Source organism: Amblyomma maculatum, chromosome 5, assembly GCF_055883805.1.
Source record: "Amblyomma maculatum isolate TAMU_Amacu chromosome 5, ASM5588380v1, whole genome shotgun sequence".
NCBI classification, from domain to species: domain Eukaryota; kingdom Metazoa; phylum Arthropoda; class Arachnida; order Ixodida; family Ixodidae; genus Amblyomma; species Amblyomma maculatum.
In genome coordinates, this window is record NC_139348.1 from 80,149,738 (window position 1) to 80,166,761 (window position 17,024).

The 17,024-nt window shown below is 44.0% G+C and overlaps 1 protein-coding gene across 1 annotated transcript in view; it reads left to right on the top strand.

The window, feature by feature from the left end:
* The first annotated feature begins 634 nt into the window (after window positions 1–634).
* Window positions 635–17,024, top strand: part of LOC146188575 (putative aminopeptidase PLBD2) — a 33,145-nt gene continuing 16,755 nt past the window's right edge. Inside the window, exons 1-4 of the mRNA XM_084603856.1 lie at window positions 635–795; window positions 9,331–9,512; window positions 12,743–12,989; window positions 13,921–14,024. Coding sequence (XP_084459982.1) covers window positions 9,337–9,512; window positions 12,743–12,989; window positions 13,921–14,024 — 527 coding nt within the window. The 5' untranslated portion in view covers window positions 635–795; window positions 9,331–9,336. The remainder of the gene's footprint in view (window positions 796–9,330; window positions 9,513–12,742; window positions 12,990–13,920; window positions 14,025–17,024) is intronic.

Consider the following 17,024-nt stretch of genomic DNA (forward strand, 5'->3'; position numbering starts at 1 on the left):
GTCCATGTCATGACTGTTTTCATTTCAAAGATGATCACCGCGCCAGTACTGCAAACAATTTAAAAGCCCTTCTTACTCATATTCCTGCATTTCCGGGACTCCTTGTTAGCCCACATTCACAAGTACAAATTATACCCCCCCCCCTCCCCCCCATGAGACAACGTGGTGCAAGTACCATGGCAAGCGCGAGCGGAAAATATTATGCCGCGACCTCATGCACATCAACACCATTAGCTCAGCAAATACTGGCGAACGAAATATAATACGCTTCACCATTGTTCCTTTTATGCGCAAGCGTTTAACGATGATGACGCTCAACCATCTAGTGTTCTTCATATCTTCTCACATGCCAGAGACCTGCGTAAGACGCGTAATTCTGCCAAGAACTTCAAATTCAGCTGCTGTTTTCTGGTTACTTGCCAGTGAAAGTGGACGTACAAAGAGCATCTTCAGATAATCTTGGGCTGGACACAAAGGAAACCGTTTATCAGGAACACACCTTATCTTTTTCGTTTGTGCACTAGAAATCTCAACAGCCCGCGATGAAGCGATCGCAATCGGAGAATCCGCGACCGCTCCTCACCGGATGTATATAAGCCGAAGCCCTTTAGGAGAAAGAGAAGCGCCCTTTGGTTTCGCCTATCGGCCTGCAGTGTAGGCTGTCCGCTACGTAGGCAGCGTCGAGGAAGCCGTGTTGGACGTGCTGCGAGAAAAGCGCGCCGAGTGCACCGTCAGAAGAAAGGCAGGAGAAATACCGTTGGATGTAAAGATAACTCTGCAAGCTCTTGCGCACACGTAAGTAGGTTTGCAACAGTAATATTTGCTTAATCTGGTGCAAATTACACGTATAAAATGTACCTTTTAGATCTTGTTATTTGCTTGTATGCATTCACTAGCTTTATTATTATCTCTCGACAATTTCGAGGTTGCGCGTGTGGCCTTATGGCGGCAATCAGCTGTCAGTACGACAACCTCTGAGTGCTTGAAAACGTCCTAGGGGCTGCAATGTGAGCCTTTTGTGCATGGATACGCGAAGAGAATGAATAAAGACGCAGATAGTGCCGTTATGCAGAGCACTGCTCAAATTAGATAAGAAGGCGGAATGGAAAAAATTACAAAAAGCCAGAATTAGCATTCTCAAAGCGAGCACGAGTTAGCACTCTCGCTATCGACTACCCGGCTGCTGTCATTTTCAGATAGCACAACCGGCCAGGAACTTTCCATGGAAAAAAGCGCAGCTCACAGTGCATTTTAACAACTGCAAAATTGTGTCAATCTTTCGTCTATACAATTCACTGAATGCGTAGCAACGACTAAAGCTTTTCCACGGTTCATTGGGTGGGAAATTAATGGCGTACGGTCTGATTTGGAAATGAAGGGCTACTTATTTCAGGTATTTTGAACGGAATCCCTTTGCGCGCGTTCTCAGACACAAAAAAGTTTGGGTTGGTTTGGTCTATGGGGTTTAACGTCCCAAAACGACTCAGGCTATGAGAGACGCCATAGTGGAGGGCTCCGGAAATTCGACCACCTGGGGTTTATTTACGTGCATTCACATCGCATAGGAAACAGGCGCCTTGCATTCCGCCTCCATCGAAAGCGGCCGCCGTGGCCGGAATTCGATCCCGCATCCTTCGGCACAACAGTCGAGTGCCCTAACCAATGCCCCACCTCGACGGAGCACACACACAAAAAAAAAAACGATGCAATGTTCTTAATATTAAGGAAACGCTTCTGTAGTGCACCCATTTTGTTGACCTTCAAAACATCACGATCAAGCGATAAATTTACGTTGAAAACTTTCGGATAACATGTGCTGTCCTTGTTTTTTTTTTTTCGTTATTAGATATTCTGCAGGCCACTAAGGTACGAAAGTGCTGCTTTTTTGTTCAATTTGTAGCATTTTTAATCTGTCGCGGTTCCAGTGCATAGGTATTATTTTGTAAAGAGAATTTATTGGGTACATACATACATAAAAAAACGCACATTAATCACAGACCAAAACCAGTATGCAAAACACTCTATGGCACATATACATAATGAAAAACATGATTCCCCAGAGAGGGGAAAACAATAGAAGGTGGGGGGGAGGGGGTTCGTATGGCAAAGCTGGCACAACAAACCTGCCATCTCGAACGACGAAAGGGACAGTTGTGCCAGCGCTGCAGAAACTACACCTCTACATCTCTGTCCAGTTGACCAGACAGATACTTCCACAATAGCAGACGCAGTCTTTGCAGCGCTGCGTACATCAGGCGACTGCAGAAACGCAGTACCGCACAGAAACACACGCAGAGCAGGCCCCGTTCGCGGAAATGAGAGCAATTTAATCAGATTCAGTATATTCTCCTGAAAGTTGAGCGTCTGCTTTGAATAAGCGCAAAAACCAGTAGCACCTTCGGTGGCATCTGATATGCTTTATGCAAAGAGCCTGAAGTGTTGCAAATGAACAAAATACAGTAAAACTTAGCGTTAAATGCATTGAACAAGTCCCTTTAGCGCCGCGAAGAAGCTCAGGAAAAGCAGAAATGTTGTGACAATTAACTTGCTGCGGCTGACCTAAATATGGTTACTGGAATATTTTTTCTGCCCATATTCTTTATTTATGTGCAAATAGTTTGTCGTTCTCAGATATACATGCTGGAACTCTAGTTAAGCTTAGAGTTGACATAAACGCCCCCCGTTTGTAATAATTCTGTTTTGTTTTTCTAAAGCATAGCAGGGGGCGGCAGAACATTAGGTGGGCTGATCAGGTTAAGAAGTTCGCAGGGGTCAAGTGGATGCAGCTAGCATAGAACCGGGTTAAGTGGAGAAATATGGGAGAGGCCTTCGCCCTGCAGTGGGTATAGTCAGATGATGATGATGATGATGATGATTTCACTCCCACGAGCCCGTTGCCTTTAATTCAGTGTTTTCAAATAACAAGAGAGAGATCGGCAAATTTTTAAAAGTCTTCGAAAGTGAGCCCCGCCGGGGTGGTACAGTGGTAAGACGCGCGACTACTGCCTGGAATACCCGGGTTTGAACGCGGCCTCGGCGGATGCGTTTCGAGGAGGCGAAACGAAGAGGCGTCCGTGTGCTGTGCGATGTCAGCGCACGTTAAAGATCCTCAGGTTGTCGAAATTACTCCGTAGCCCTCCACTACGGCTCCCCTTTCTCTCTTTAAACTTTCACTCCCTCCTTCCTCCCTTCCCTTACGGCGCTGTTCAGGTGTCCACAGACACAAGTGTGACGGATACTGCGCCTTTCCCTCCCTGTGAACCAACCAGCCAACCATCTTCGAAAGTGAAAAGTACTGAGTTCTCGAGAGGCCCTTTTTGATACGATTGCGAGTTCGAGTACTGGAGAGAAACGAGCAGCCATCATGCTACACTGGCTTTGTGAAAGTTGTAGAAAAAAGGAAAACACAGCATTTACACTATGATCATAAGTTTTGGGATTAAGTAAATTTAAACGGGTGCAGAAAGGGGTTCGAGCGGCAAGCAACAGGGATTTTTTGTTCACAAGGCTGTTTTTTGGCTAGCTGCTGGCGGGAAACAATTCGTACTTTTCTGTATTAATAACAATATTCTCGGCGACCCATGTAATCTGGTATTACCGCTCTAGGACTAACCAAATACTCGTATTCATCATACCACACGTACATTGTCCAAAAAGGGAATAGTCAACATGTGCTTTACCAACGTCAGAACTTCATCGGTGAATTTCTCAGATACGAAAATTGAGCTCCTTGATGGTCATTGCATAAAAAAATGCGCTTCAGGCTGCGATAAAATAAGCTTTGTTTTCCGCTTGCTTATCTCTCTATGAAAATGTACTTTTCTCATTTCGTGCTTGTGAGTGACATATGAATGGTTTCAAGCCAAAGTCCAAGCTTTACGTAAGCATTCATCATAAGTAAGGATTTTTCTGCTTTAAGGTTTAAATACGGCAGCCTGCTTAAGTCTGATCAAGCTCCTTACTTTTAAGCCTCGGCCCTTCAATGTTATTCTCCTGAATATTCCTAGGACTTCCAAGATCTCACCAGAAGCGGTGTGAATCCTGATTGGAAAATAGCTGAATGGAAAAGTGAGCTTAATATGAACTCCGAAATTAAAGATCCTCAGGTGGTCGAAATTATTCCGTAGCCCTCCACTACGGCTCCTCTTTCTCTCTTTCCACTTTCATTCCCACCTTCCTTCCCTTACGGTGCGGTTCGGGTGTCCACAGAAAACAAGTGAGACAGTTACCGCGCCTTTCTCTTCCTATCAATCAATCAATCAGTTTAAATCAATCAGTGCACGCGTCTGTTCAAGGTAAGGAGGCGGCACACGAGTTAGCCGGAGCTCTCTACTTCCGGGTAACCGTGGAGCCGCCTGATTGCCGGAACATGGACGAACGTCTGTTAAATTACACAGAAATAGTCGAACATTATAGACAAAGCAGAAAACTGATGCCACCACGAGATAAGCGTCTGAACAATAAAGAGGCGATCGTATGGCGGCGTCTACAGGCAGGGAATTAATCCATCCGGTCTGAGCCTATCACGTCCAGAAAGATGAGCGACAGGACGATAAATGCAAGCAATGTGGGGAGAGAGGGACCTTCAACCACGTAATTTGGGAATGCGCTAGCTCCCCAGGGGCTAAGACAAAAATAGTAGAGAAGCCTGGGAAACCCTTCTGCGGAGTCAGGACCAAACTCTGCAGAAGCAAGCCATCCGCCTGGCGGAAGAGGCCGCAAGGAACTAAGACCTCTTTACCTGCCTCTAATCGCGGAGGTCCCGGCCCCCGTCCCCTAGGCCTGAATGCCGGGGGCGGAGAGTAGGGGGCCTCCATTCTGGTGGAAATAAAAATTGTTCACACACACAAGTAGAGATTTTCTGGAACGCCAAGGACTCGTCTGCTAACTGTCGGAACACACAAGCTAAGGTGATATACCAGTTTTTAGCAATAATAAAACTATTGCAAACATGTTTTGACTGCATGCAACCTTATTTTGCTATAAACATAAAATAGTACCCTGAGACGTTAAGCTTAAGAACGCTTCTTACACTACTTTAAGAAGTTACGTCTTTTTAAGGAAGGTAGCCAAAACACGAACGCGATTGCGAGTACTTCCTAGGGGGCAATAGGGTTAATCGTAAACTGAAGACAATGAATATGTTTTGGTACTTGACTTTCCAAATAATATAACGCAAACGTCGCGCCTTATAAGAACATTATTTGTATTGGGGAATAAAAAAATTTTTCAACTGCTCGTTCATAGCAGAAATCATTGGTATTAAGTGCACTATATATGTGACACAAACCTTTCCGGAATTCGGCGTTCCAATTTGCATCTGTAGTATTAAGGCGTGTTGGAAAATCGTGCCGGTTAGTATACTTGCACCATCAATACTTTCCAAAATTTTTCAATATTAATTATTATGCATATATTATCCCGGTACGCATTGCATTGACAGGAAAAGAGAAGAGTAACAAATGTGCGAAATGGAAATGTATTGTCTCAACAAAGTCTCTTTTAGGAACTGAACATATCTACAGAACAGTTTTGAATTGTTTATTTTATGAGAAGCACAGTGGAAAGCCTCCAATGAATTAACTTGCTATAGTGCCTAGAATAAACTTGCCACGGAATTAAACAGCGACAACACCTTTGATAGTGCCAATCGTTGGCGATAGTCGGGTCATCTCGGCGTTTCAACTGCGTGCCTAATTTCATTAGCCACGCATTAGTGTTTGATTGATCTTTATTTTTAGGAAGGATACAATAAATCCATAACTGCATAAAAGAGTTTTGGCTCAGACTTCAAGAACATGTCGGTCATAGCTTCAGGAGGTGCCCCGCCGCGATGGTATGTCGCCCGACTATTGTACCGCAGTACTAGGGTTCGATAATTGGTTCACAGGAAGGGAAAGGCGCAGTATCTATCACACTTGTGTCTGTGGACAGTTGAACCGCGCCGTAAGGGAAGGGAGGAAGTTGGCAGTTAAAGTGGAAAGAGAGAGAGAGAAAGAGGAGCCGTAGTGGAGGGCTACGGATTAATTTAGACCACCTGGGGATCTTTAACGTGCGCTGACATCGCACAGCACACGGACGCCTCTTCGTTTCGCCTCCATCGAAACGCAGCCGCCGAGGTCGGGTTCGAACCCGGGTACTCTGGCACAGCAGTCGGGCGTCTTACCACTGCACCACCCCGGCGGGGAGCAGGGTTCGATTCCGACCGCCGGCGGCTGCGTTTCGATGGGGGCACAGTGAAGAGGCATCCAAGTGTTGTGCGATGTCAACGCACGTTAAAGATCCCCAGGTGGTCGAAATTAATCCAAAGCCTTCCACTGCAGCTCCTCTTTTTCTCTTTCCACTTTCTCTCCCACCTTCTTTTCTTCCCTTACGGCACGGCCAATGTGTCCACAGAAATAAGTGTGACACATACTCCGCCTTTTCCTTCCTGTGAACCAATTAGCAGGTTGCGCGCGACAGCGTCCACCTTTTGTTTAAAGCGTGGGCAGTGTCACGCAACGCCTGTTCGAACCCGACCTCGGCGGCTGCGTTTCGATGGAGGCGAAACGAAGAGGCGTCGTGTGCTGTGCGATGTCAGCGCACGTTAAAGATCCCCAGGTGGTCGAAATTACTCTGTAGGCCTCCACTACGGTTCCTCTTTCTCTCTTTCCACTTTCACTCCCATCTTCCTCCCTTCCCTTACGGCGTGGTTGCGGTGTGCACAGAAGAACAAGTGAGACAGTTACCGCGCCTTTCCCTTCCTATAAATAAATCAGTCCACGCAACGCCTGTTTTAAGGATGCCTTATTAAGATGGACTTTGTTGCATACCAGAACATACCAGTTGCGAAACTCCTTTCAAAAAGGTTGGTTGGTTGGTTGGTTTGTGGGGTTTAACGTCCCAAAGCAACTCAGGCTATGAGAGACGCCGTAGTGGAGGACTCCGGAAATTTCGACCACCTGGGGTTCTTTAACGTGCACTGACATCGCACAGCACACGGGCGCCTTGCTTTTCGCCTCCATCGAAAAGCTGCCGCCGAGGCCGGGATTCGATCCCGCGTCCTTGGGAACAGTAGTCGAGCGCCGTAACCGTATGCATTTTCATTTTTCAGGTGCTTATAAATTGTTATGCCATCTGGAAGCGCTCATTAAAAGCTTTTTGCAATTAGTGGCATTGCCTTTTAGAAATCGCATTTTTCTCTTCTTTTCCGCCCTAATAGACTGAATAGCTGTTATCTTTAGGAAAGTTTGCTACTGCAAGTCTTCAACTAATTTTGTTTTTCATGGTAGTTGTGACTTTATCACCATTGTGAGAGTTTACAATTTAGAGCAGTTTCCTTTAATGGCCGCGGGCGCCGCTATCATTCGTATACACCCGAATTTGACCAATCAAAACCGCCGTTTTTTGATACATGGACCCCATGGGAAGTTTAGGAACTGGTAGTATTGAGGCGCTTTGCTATGCACAAGAGGAATCAGCATAGCAGAGCAGTTTTCGAGCACTAAGACGGCATAACACCCGCGTGTGTGGGGACATTCACCCTAACAGCTTGGCTCTGCAAAACGTAGTCTAGTAATATCGCCTCAAAGTGATGGTTTGGTTTGGGTAAATACAAAATCAATGAATTAACCCCAGTTCTATTACCCCAGTATACAATAGTATGGTTGAGTTCTTTGACTTCAGAAAAAGAAACAAATTATCAAAAATTATTTTATTCCCCTTTTTATCTGAATCAGCCTACAAAGTTTACTTTCTAAGACCTAACTGCTCACATTTTGTCTTCAATTAATAATAATAATAATAATAATAATAATAATAATAATAATAATAATAATAATAATAATAATAATAATAATAATAATAATAATAATAATAATAATAATAATAATAATAATAATAATAATAATAATAAGTGGTTTACAGTAAAGTAAATTCGCAGCATCTGTCGCATTTGTGAACACCTGGCCCCCTCTGTAAGCGAAGGGTAAAGGTGGCAGTGACAGTGGAAAGAGAGAAAGAGCTACAGTAGTGGAGGGCTCTGGAGTAATTTCAGCCATCTAGGGATCTTTAACTTGTATTGACATCTCGCAGCACACGAATGCCTCTGCGGCTCGCCTCCATTGAAACACAGCTGCAGGTGGTCGGTTTAGATCCCGGGTATTCCGGCTGAGTAGTCAGGCACCTTAACCACTGTGCCACCGTGGCGGGGCGTCTTAATATGTGTGCCCCTTTGGGGTGTTGCAGTGGTAAGACGCCCGACTATTGGGCCGGAGTACCCGGTTTCGAACCCGACCTCGGCGGCTGCGTTTCGATGGAGGCGAAACAAAGAGGCGTCCATGTGCTGTGCGATAGCCGTAGCCCTCCACTACGGCTCCTCTATCTTCCCACTTTCTTCCGACCTTCCCTTACGGCGCGGTAGAGGGGTCCACAGAAAACAAGTGAGACAGTTACCGCGCTTTTCCCTTCCTATAAATCATTCAATTAGTATGTGGATGAGAACTCTTCATCTGAAAAGTTTATCTTCGTTATCGTCTTAACGCTGCGTTCACAAATAATCTTATCATTTCGTTGAGGAGACGTAAGACATCCTTACTGCGAGAAGTGCGACGGAGTTGAAACAATGTTATTCATTTTGAATTTTTGCTGTGAAGGAGGAAGTGCAAATTAGAACCTCTAATGCAGCCGCTCACTCAAGCGCCTCGAAAAGTAGATTGTGTATTAGGTACCTTAGTCTGCCAAATAAAGCAGGGATGTGCATTCAATATTTTAATTTTCTAATAAAGTGGATATTGCAGGTCGAGGTATATTTTATAACCTTTAAGTTGCTCCTTCTTGCACAGTTTCTTAGATGTTATTGTCAGTCTATTTGTGGGGTTTTCACGTCACTTATATTTTCTGGAATACCACTTTGACACATTTTAATAATACATGTTCCCTTATATTCGCTATTTTATTCCTAACACATATTTCCTTCCGTCAGCTTAGCTCCCTTATGCGTGAAGTGTTCCAAATCAGCGGATGCGAAACTGCGGCTCCACCCAGTCGAAAAAACTACAGAACTGTGTCAAAAATACGACCAAATATTCTATAGTTCGGTTGCAGGCGTCAGATTATGTAGTTCTGTAGCTTTTCTGTACTAAACTTCTGTTGTCTGTAGTTCTGTAGCATGTTTTCGTTGTAACTACCGAAATTTCTGATACACAGAACGTTTTGTTGTCACAACAGGTTTTCCGTCCAAAACCGCAAATAAATTCTATTGTAACAACAGGAAATGTTCTGTAGTTTTTTTCGACTGGGCAATCCCTGCTTTTTTCATTAAGCAGTTTGCCTCTCTGCTTCTCTTTGCAGATAACCATGTTTCTGAGGACGTTAACATTGCTTGCTGTCGTGGTTCCAATGACCTGGAGTTTGGATGCTTGGGTGAAACTCAACAAAGAGCCTACAAGCTTCGAAATCGTGCTTGAGCCTCCGGGAAATGACCGCGTAATAGCAGCGTGGGGGTCCTTCAATGATTCCATCAATGCAACAGGGTATGAAGCAATCAATCTTTTCATGTGTATTAGGGCGAAAGCCTTTAATGGATCCTACCGTCGCTCGCTGAAGGTGTTACACTCGCACGCATTCGAAATATGGGCATATTTAGCCTTAATGGTATCTAACAGGAAAAGAAAAGCGCAATATCTGTCACACTTGTTCCGTAGACACCTGAACCGCACCGCAGAAGGAGGTAGGAAGGTGCGAGTGAAGTGGAAAGAGAGAAATAAGAGCTATATGAACAAATGTGACAGATACTGTGCCTTTCCTTTTCAATAAACGGAGGCGAAACGAAGTGGCGTCCGTGTGCTGTGCGATTTTGGCGCACGTTAATCTCCAGGTGGTGGAAAGTACACCGCAGCCCTCCACTACGGCTCCCCTTTCTCTCTTTCCACTTTCGCTCCCCCCTTCTCCCTTCCCTTACATCTCGGGTCAGGTGTCCACACAGCCAGCATGACAAATACTGTGCTTTTACCTTCCTGTGAACCAATTATTATTGATTGATTGAATGTCCTTTGTTGAATGGGAAGGATCATAGTCATGGATGGGGGTAAAGAGGAGTAGACAGAATCTTTATTGTTTAGGTCATCACTCAAATCATATTGCTCTGACCAGGTCACAGAGGAGCCATACTTGGCAAATATCATATGTGTGTAAGCATCAGTTTCTAGAAGGGAACGGTAGTTCAGGTGGCAGGGTTTGATCTCGGAGCGCCCAGTAGAAAAAGCAGAACAGTCCCAGAGTAGATGAGATAGGCCGCCGCGGGAAAGAAGAAACAACCCCTCTCCCTAGATCGGAAAACAGCGCTTGTCACCTTCATCCCTAAGCCGGGTAAGCCGATCAGTACTGATAACCTCCGACCTATCTCCCTAATGTCTTGCGCTGCCAAGCTCATGGAAGCCATGGTTCGAGATCGCCTCTCTGAATATCTGGAGGCCCGCAATACTTTTGCAGACATGATTTTCGGACTCCGACCTCAGAAGCCCGCACAGGACATTCTGCTTCAACTCAGCCACGAGGTACTCACGCCTGTCGAGCACCCTCACAATGACAAGGTGGTTCTCGCCTTGGATTTGAAGGGTGCTTTCGACAACGTGAAACAAGTGTTAAGGTGCTTCATGGAGTAATGGTATAAAATGAAATGCCTGAGGGAAACATGCAACGTGAATTTAGAGTTTGTCAAAGAGTCCAATGTCTTTCAAGTACGTAAATAAAAAAGTTCATGGCAAGTCTCTGTTGCCTAGGGCAGGATAAGGAACATAAAACACTGTTTATCGTTAAAGGCACTGGGGAGAGGTGGTGTTGTTGTGGCTTTAGGAAGAAAGAAAAATGCACGGGCCTGCTACGTGCGGACAGAAGATATATATATATATATATATATATATATATATATATATATATATATATATATATATATATATATATATATATATATATATATATTTCGATTTATTAAAAAGGGAAAGGCGCTGTAACTGTCTCACTTGTTTTCGGTGGACACCTCAACCTCGCCGTAAGGGAAGGGAGGAAGGCGGGAGTGAAAGTGGAAACAGAAAGAGGAGCCGTAGTGGAGGGTTACGGAGTAATTTCGACCACCTCGGGATCTTTAACGTGCTCTGACATCACACAGCACACGGACGCCTCTTCTTTTCGCCTCCATCGCAACGCAGCCGCCGAGGTCGGGTTCGAACCCGGGTACTCCGGCACAGTAGTCGGGTGTCTGCCACTGCACCACCCGGCGGGGCCGGACTGCTTAATGACCATGACCGTGGTTTTCTTTCCGAGACCATCGAAGCCCTTCGTCAGCAATGCCGCATCGTTCACCCTTCTACCTCGGCCTACCATACCCAAACAAATGGCATGACGGAACGTTTCAACCACACCTTGAGTGATAAGCTGCTCATGTATGTCTCGTCTGCCCACTCAAACTATGACCGATTTCCCCCGTTCTTCAACTACGCCTACACTACTGCCCCACAGATCAGGACCGGCTTCCATTTTTACCATCTATACGGCTATGAACGCACCTCTACTTAGGGACACGGTACTCCCAGTCCCTGATTGCCCAGATGCTTTCGAATCGACCAAAATCTCACAAGGAGCCGCATATGTAGAACCATGTCTCCAGCTTGCCCGTTTTTTCAGAACTCAAAACTAGATTCACCAGATATTTTTTCGCGTACAGACTAGTCCAGCTCCATCTTATAACACTCCATCGTGCGGCTCTCAGTTCCTGATAGCGCCTCCGGCCTCTATATCAGATTTGTTTCCTAACATCATGGTCCAGTAATGTGCTATTTACCAGACATCTCCCGTGAACTACGTTGTCGAACGGCTCAGAAAAGCGCTGAATATGCGTCTCCGTGGGCGTGAGAGAGAGCATGTTGACCGTCTCAAGCCTTATTACGACCCGTCAGTTGTGTGTACGCCATGAGTTGGCAGGATGCCTCCTTCTTCTCCTAGGAGGTAATTGTAGTGCAGCACCCACGCTTGGTGACAGTTGTTGAAGGCGACGAGCATAAGTCGGAAGTGTGTGTACTTGCTTGCTAGTTGAGCGCTCAGCTTGAACGCTCTTTACCTATTTTAAGACAGTGCCTTTATTTTCTCCCAAACGCCAGCTTGAGTTTGTCGAGTCATAGGTACGTGCAGCAGGCTTCATCAGCACCTACCTGTGGCCAGCTTCTACAGAAAGAAAACGGTCTCTTCTATTGATATTCAATTGCTTGTCAATGCCTTTATTATTGGGAATACCTCATAATAATGCAAGCTAACGTGACCAGACTCTTTCTCTCTCAAATCTTCACTCCTTAATTTTGTTCTTGTGGTGCCAGGCTGTTGACCTATTACTTGAGCTCTTAAGTCTGGCTGTGTGATAGCAAGCCTTTGGGAGAAATATGTAAGGCTATGGACGCAAATGACCCTTTTCGGAATATTTCACCTATACACACCACGTCAGAATGAGACGGAAATAATTTATTACCGACCACGCAGGCCATGCCATTGAAGAAAATTTGATTAATTTTACAGCTTTCTATTTTTAATAGTGTATAAGCACCTATCACAACTGCTGTGAAAAGCACCCCGCATGTAATGGTAACAAAGTGTATTGTAACAATCATTTCGTTTTCTTTACACGCGTGGGAAAGCTTATCTCCTTCTAAGTCAACAGCAGCAACACCTATGCCGATCCACCACGCCCTCATATTTTCGCTGCTTTTTCTGACAGCTTCAGCTTTCTGGAAGTATACACCAACAAATCCTTACCTGACGAGGACCAGGCGTTTGCAGCTGGATTCTTTGAAGGCTTCGCCACAAGAGAGCTGATCGCGAAGCATTTCCGAAACCAGTGGACAGACTACTGTAAGAATGAAACGGCATACTGCAAGAAGCTATACAACTTCCTGAATGACAACCTGCACTACATAAATGAACAGGCGGTGCGGTACCGAACCACAAGCCCATACTGGCATCAGGTACGTAGTCAATTACCTCCGTGACAATTTTCTCCTACATTCATGAAACGAATTCCGGTATGCTTCCTTATGTGTCAGTGGAAATTCTCTTCCATTTTATACAGATCTGTGTAGGGGGGCACAGCTTGCATTACATGCTGAAGTTCCTTTCATTTTATGTCAAATCCTACTTCAGGTGAATAAGCTGTTTCAATAACGGTAGCCAGTGTCATTTTCTCTCTAACTCGCGAAGCACTATCTACAGCATTGCCTAATTAACTTGGGCTTCTTGCCACGTATGTGTAATTAATTACAGCAAAAAAAGACGAGACGAAGCGGTTTTCTGCTCTTTGAATATCTGCGCTTAAGTGCTGGCCTTTTTGATAAACGTTCTTGTGCGCGTGAGTGCTTCAGCAGTGTTGTAGGCCAGTTTTACGTAGTCGTCCCCTTTTTTTTTGAACGACAGCAGAGAATAAATTTTTCGGACTGGCTTCATCCTGTTTGGGTGCAGTCCATGTAGGTTCAACTAAGTATTCTGGATTCTGCTGGGCGTAGGCACTCTCTGCATGTATTCACTCCTCGATCATTACGCCATCTGTCACATGAGTGAAAGATTTTTGCATAAAATTTGTAAATTAGATAGCCGATGGCCATTTTTCTTCCGCATCCGCCTTTAATCAGGCATGGTTATATTAATATTTTTGCAATACATGTCGCAAGACTGTGAGCACCTTACTCAATATTTTCCACTAAAAAGGAGTGGAGGAGGTTGCACACGTATGGTACATTCAAAAACGGCCATTCGAGCACTGAGGCAATAGTGGCTCATATGATAGCTACGTCTGTTGTTCTTACAACGGCACTTTTTTTAGCAGATTATGCACCTACATTTACAACCTGATGTGAAGCAGCCATTTCGAAAGAAGTCTTTTATTAATTTTCTGTATTGCAGGTTGATCTGGTACTTCAGCAGCTGGCAGGAGTTGAGGAAGGGAGAAAAGGAATGGTAACACATCATGTTCCTACCTGGGGATATCTCAACGTCAGTAACGCATTGTGAGTTATCGTTTCTTGACTGCCTACAATGCAACATTTCTTTTTTTTTCACAGCCATTTTAGTTATTTAAATAGAACAAGAGAACAGCTTGGTTGCTTCTTTTTGAGAGATGAAAAAATGCTTATATACTTATATGTAACTAATCACAAAATATGGGTACAGCCCTTCAACAAACAGTCTGTCATATTGCATGTGTAAGTTTGGAGCTTTCAACCGCACACACCATACCATACCATACCATACCATACCATACCATACCATACCATACCATACCATAACATACTATATGTAATGGATGCGTGGGTTTACAGTAAACACATAAAAAGTAAATCAAGCCTCCTTTTTCACTCTACGTATATTGGTCCCTACTACGAATTAAGGCATAAATCTCTCTCTGGTGTTCTCTGCGTCATGAAAAAGTGGTTGCAAAATCACTCACGACAGACGAAGTGCACCTGAAAACGCCAAGTTAACTTTAGTATATTACAAGTTTTAAAGAGACACAAAGAGTTGTAGCGGACTGAGCAGTAAGGTTAACGCGTCTTCTGCATCTTGCTTGTGTGTTTTTATCGCTTTCAGTTAGGTGGTTACTGTTAAAGTATCGCTCGATGATAATGCGTCAGTATATCCATATTTCGAGACACACTCGATGGGTTGTAAAAATAAAAATATTGAACTTGAGGCTTAAGATTTCACCGCTCAGTCCAGATTATTAAACCTAGGCATTCCTGAAGAACACGTTCGTTAAACTATTCCCAGTGAAAATAAACCTATGAGTCACAACAACCTCATACAGATTTCTCATACTAATACAAAACTTGTACAAATCTTATATAATCTCATACAAATATCCTTCAACTTATGAGAAATATAGGAGATTATATTAGAGTTGTATAAGTTTAGTATGAGTTTTGTGTGAGAAACCTGCATGAGATTATTGTGACTCATACAGTTTTTTTTGCTAGGGTAGGCACTTCACCCAAGCGTTTTGTAGCAGCTCCCAGAACACCGGTGTGGTATCTCCCACATCATGATGAGAATCGTAAAGAAGACCAAACTATGCTCGTTCACTTGTTACTCCTAGCGTTGCAAGGCCATATTTCTGCACCTATAATTTCTTGACATTCCTTCGCTTCCGAAGATAATAGTTGAAGGCGTTCGCAGCGCTAGGGGTAGAGCGGTAAAAACGAATACAGAGTAGTAGCGAAAACGCGGGAAATACCTCGTTTTCATTCCTCGTTAAGCAGACCATATACATTTGCTGTAGTGAAGAATTCAATGCTTTTATCTGCTTGTGGATGGTGCTCTAAGGACATTTATAGACCTTCCACCTTATCACCATAGTACACTATTTGTTGCATGATTCTGGTTGGGACAAGCCCGGTTTATCTCTGCGCACTGTTTGTGCGATACTGAACATGAAAATAGGAACAGAAGGTAAGAACACAGGAAACATAGATAAAACAGTGTATCCTGCGAATCTATTTCGACCTAAATTTGGAAGGGAACTGTGTGTGAAATTACGCAATAAGCTATTTTGCAGGATGCTTCGAAGTTTCTGAATCTGGCGATAGAGGAGTAAAGAGGCGCAAAAAGCAAAATTTGGGGTAGAGAAAACGCACAATCGTTCGTGGTGTTCCGTTTCGTGTGCAGTCTCCAAAAAGATGCTCTTGAGACAAGCTCCCCCTTTACCCATCACCTTGCTTGCAGCTTTCATTGAAGGCCAAAAACCTCACAAATAATTAGACAAGACCGCGGAAGTTTCACAAAGATGATTTTGTTAGCAGGGACATAGTGCTCGGATTCTATGAAGGAGAAAAACGAATCATCACGTTAACCGCCGGAGGTAAAGACGTTGTACGGCTTTTCCGTGTTCATACATCCACATACCTAGCGTTGTATTCAATGTTTATAAACAGGAAGCGTGATTTACACAGGCGGCATATAGAGGTAAGAGGATATTAGCTCTCAGTAAAAATAATACAAGACATAAAACGAAACTACTGCAAAAACACGAAAAATACAGCAAATAAATGAAATTACATATATTTGCTTCACATGTAATTTTTGAATGTCTTTGCGAATACATTGCGACCCTTAAAATAACCAACTTTGGAGTAGATGGATGGATGAATGGATGGGTGGATGGATGTTAATAGCTTCCCTTTTGAAAAGGGGTGGTGATAATCATCACCATGCTCAAACTCTATTTTTTAAGTTTTTAAATTCGACAATCCCTGAACTCTACAGACTTTCCTTTTAGTCCAGGGTTATCATGAAATACCCATGTTTAATTTTGATTTAGCTTCCATGCCCCCTCCCTGCTATTTATCCACCAATCTCCCAAACGTCTTTCGCTAACCTCCATCGCCGATTCGTTCACGCTTCCTTTGTTACTTCTAAACCTCAGGGCCTCGGCTAGCATTACTATGTCCGCATCAACATCCGGATGAATACTGCCACACTCCAGTATAAGATGTTCAATTTTTTCTGGCTGTCTACCGCACCTAGCACAAGTTTCATCTTCTTGACTAAACATCCTCCAGTAGCGTCGGCTTCCGAGATATCCTGATCTAGTTTCAAAACGAAGGCCGCTGCCTCTCGTGTTGCCATAGAAGGTCTCCTTCTTAATCCGAGTCTATATATGTCTAGAGTCGACTTCTTTTCTATTGAAATATTCCAGTTTTTAGCCTTCCTGTTCTTTACCTGTCGTGCAATTTTCTTTATTTCTCCTTCCTGCCTTCCTAGATACTTATTTATTCGTTTTCTGGTCCTTTTCCGCCACTGCGTGTTAATGCTCTTCCTGTAAAAGTATTTAAATGCTCCAGCTGTCCACCTATTGTCGTCCATTTTCTTAAAGCGTGCTTCCTACAATATTTTCTTCTGCGCCTCTCGTGCCTCGAGAGACGCCTAGCTCATGTATCTCTGTACTGCTTCGTTTGTAGTCTTGTTGTGGGATCCAACTGCTAGCCTTTCTGAACATCTTTTATCTATTTCTA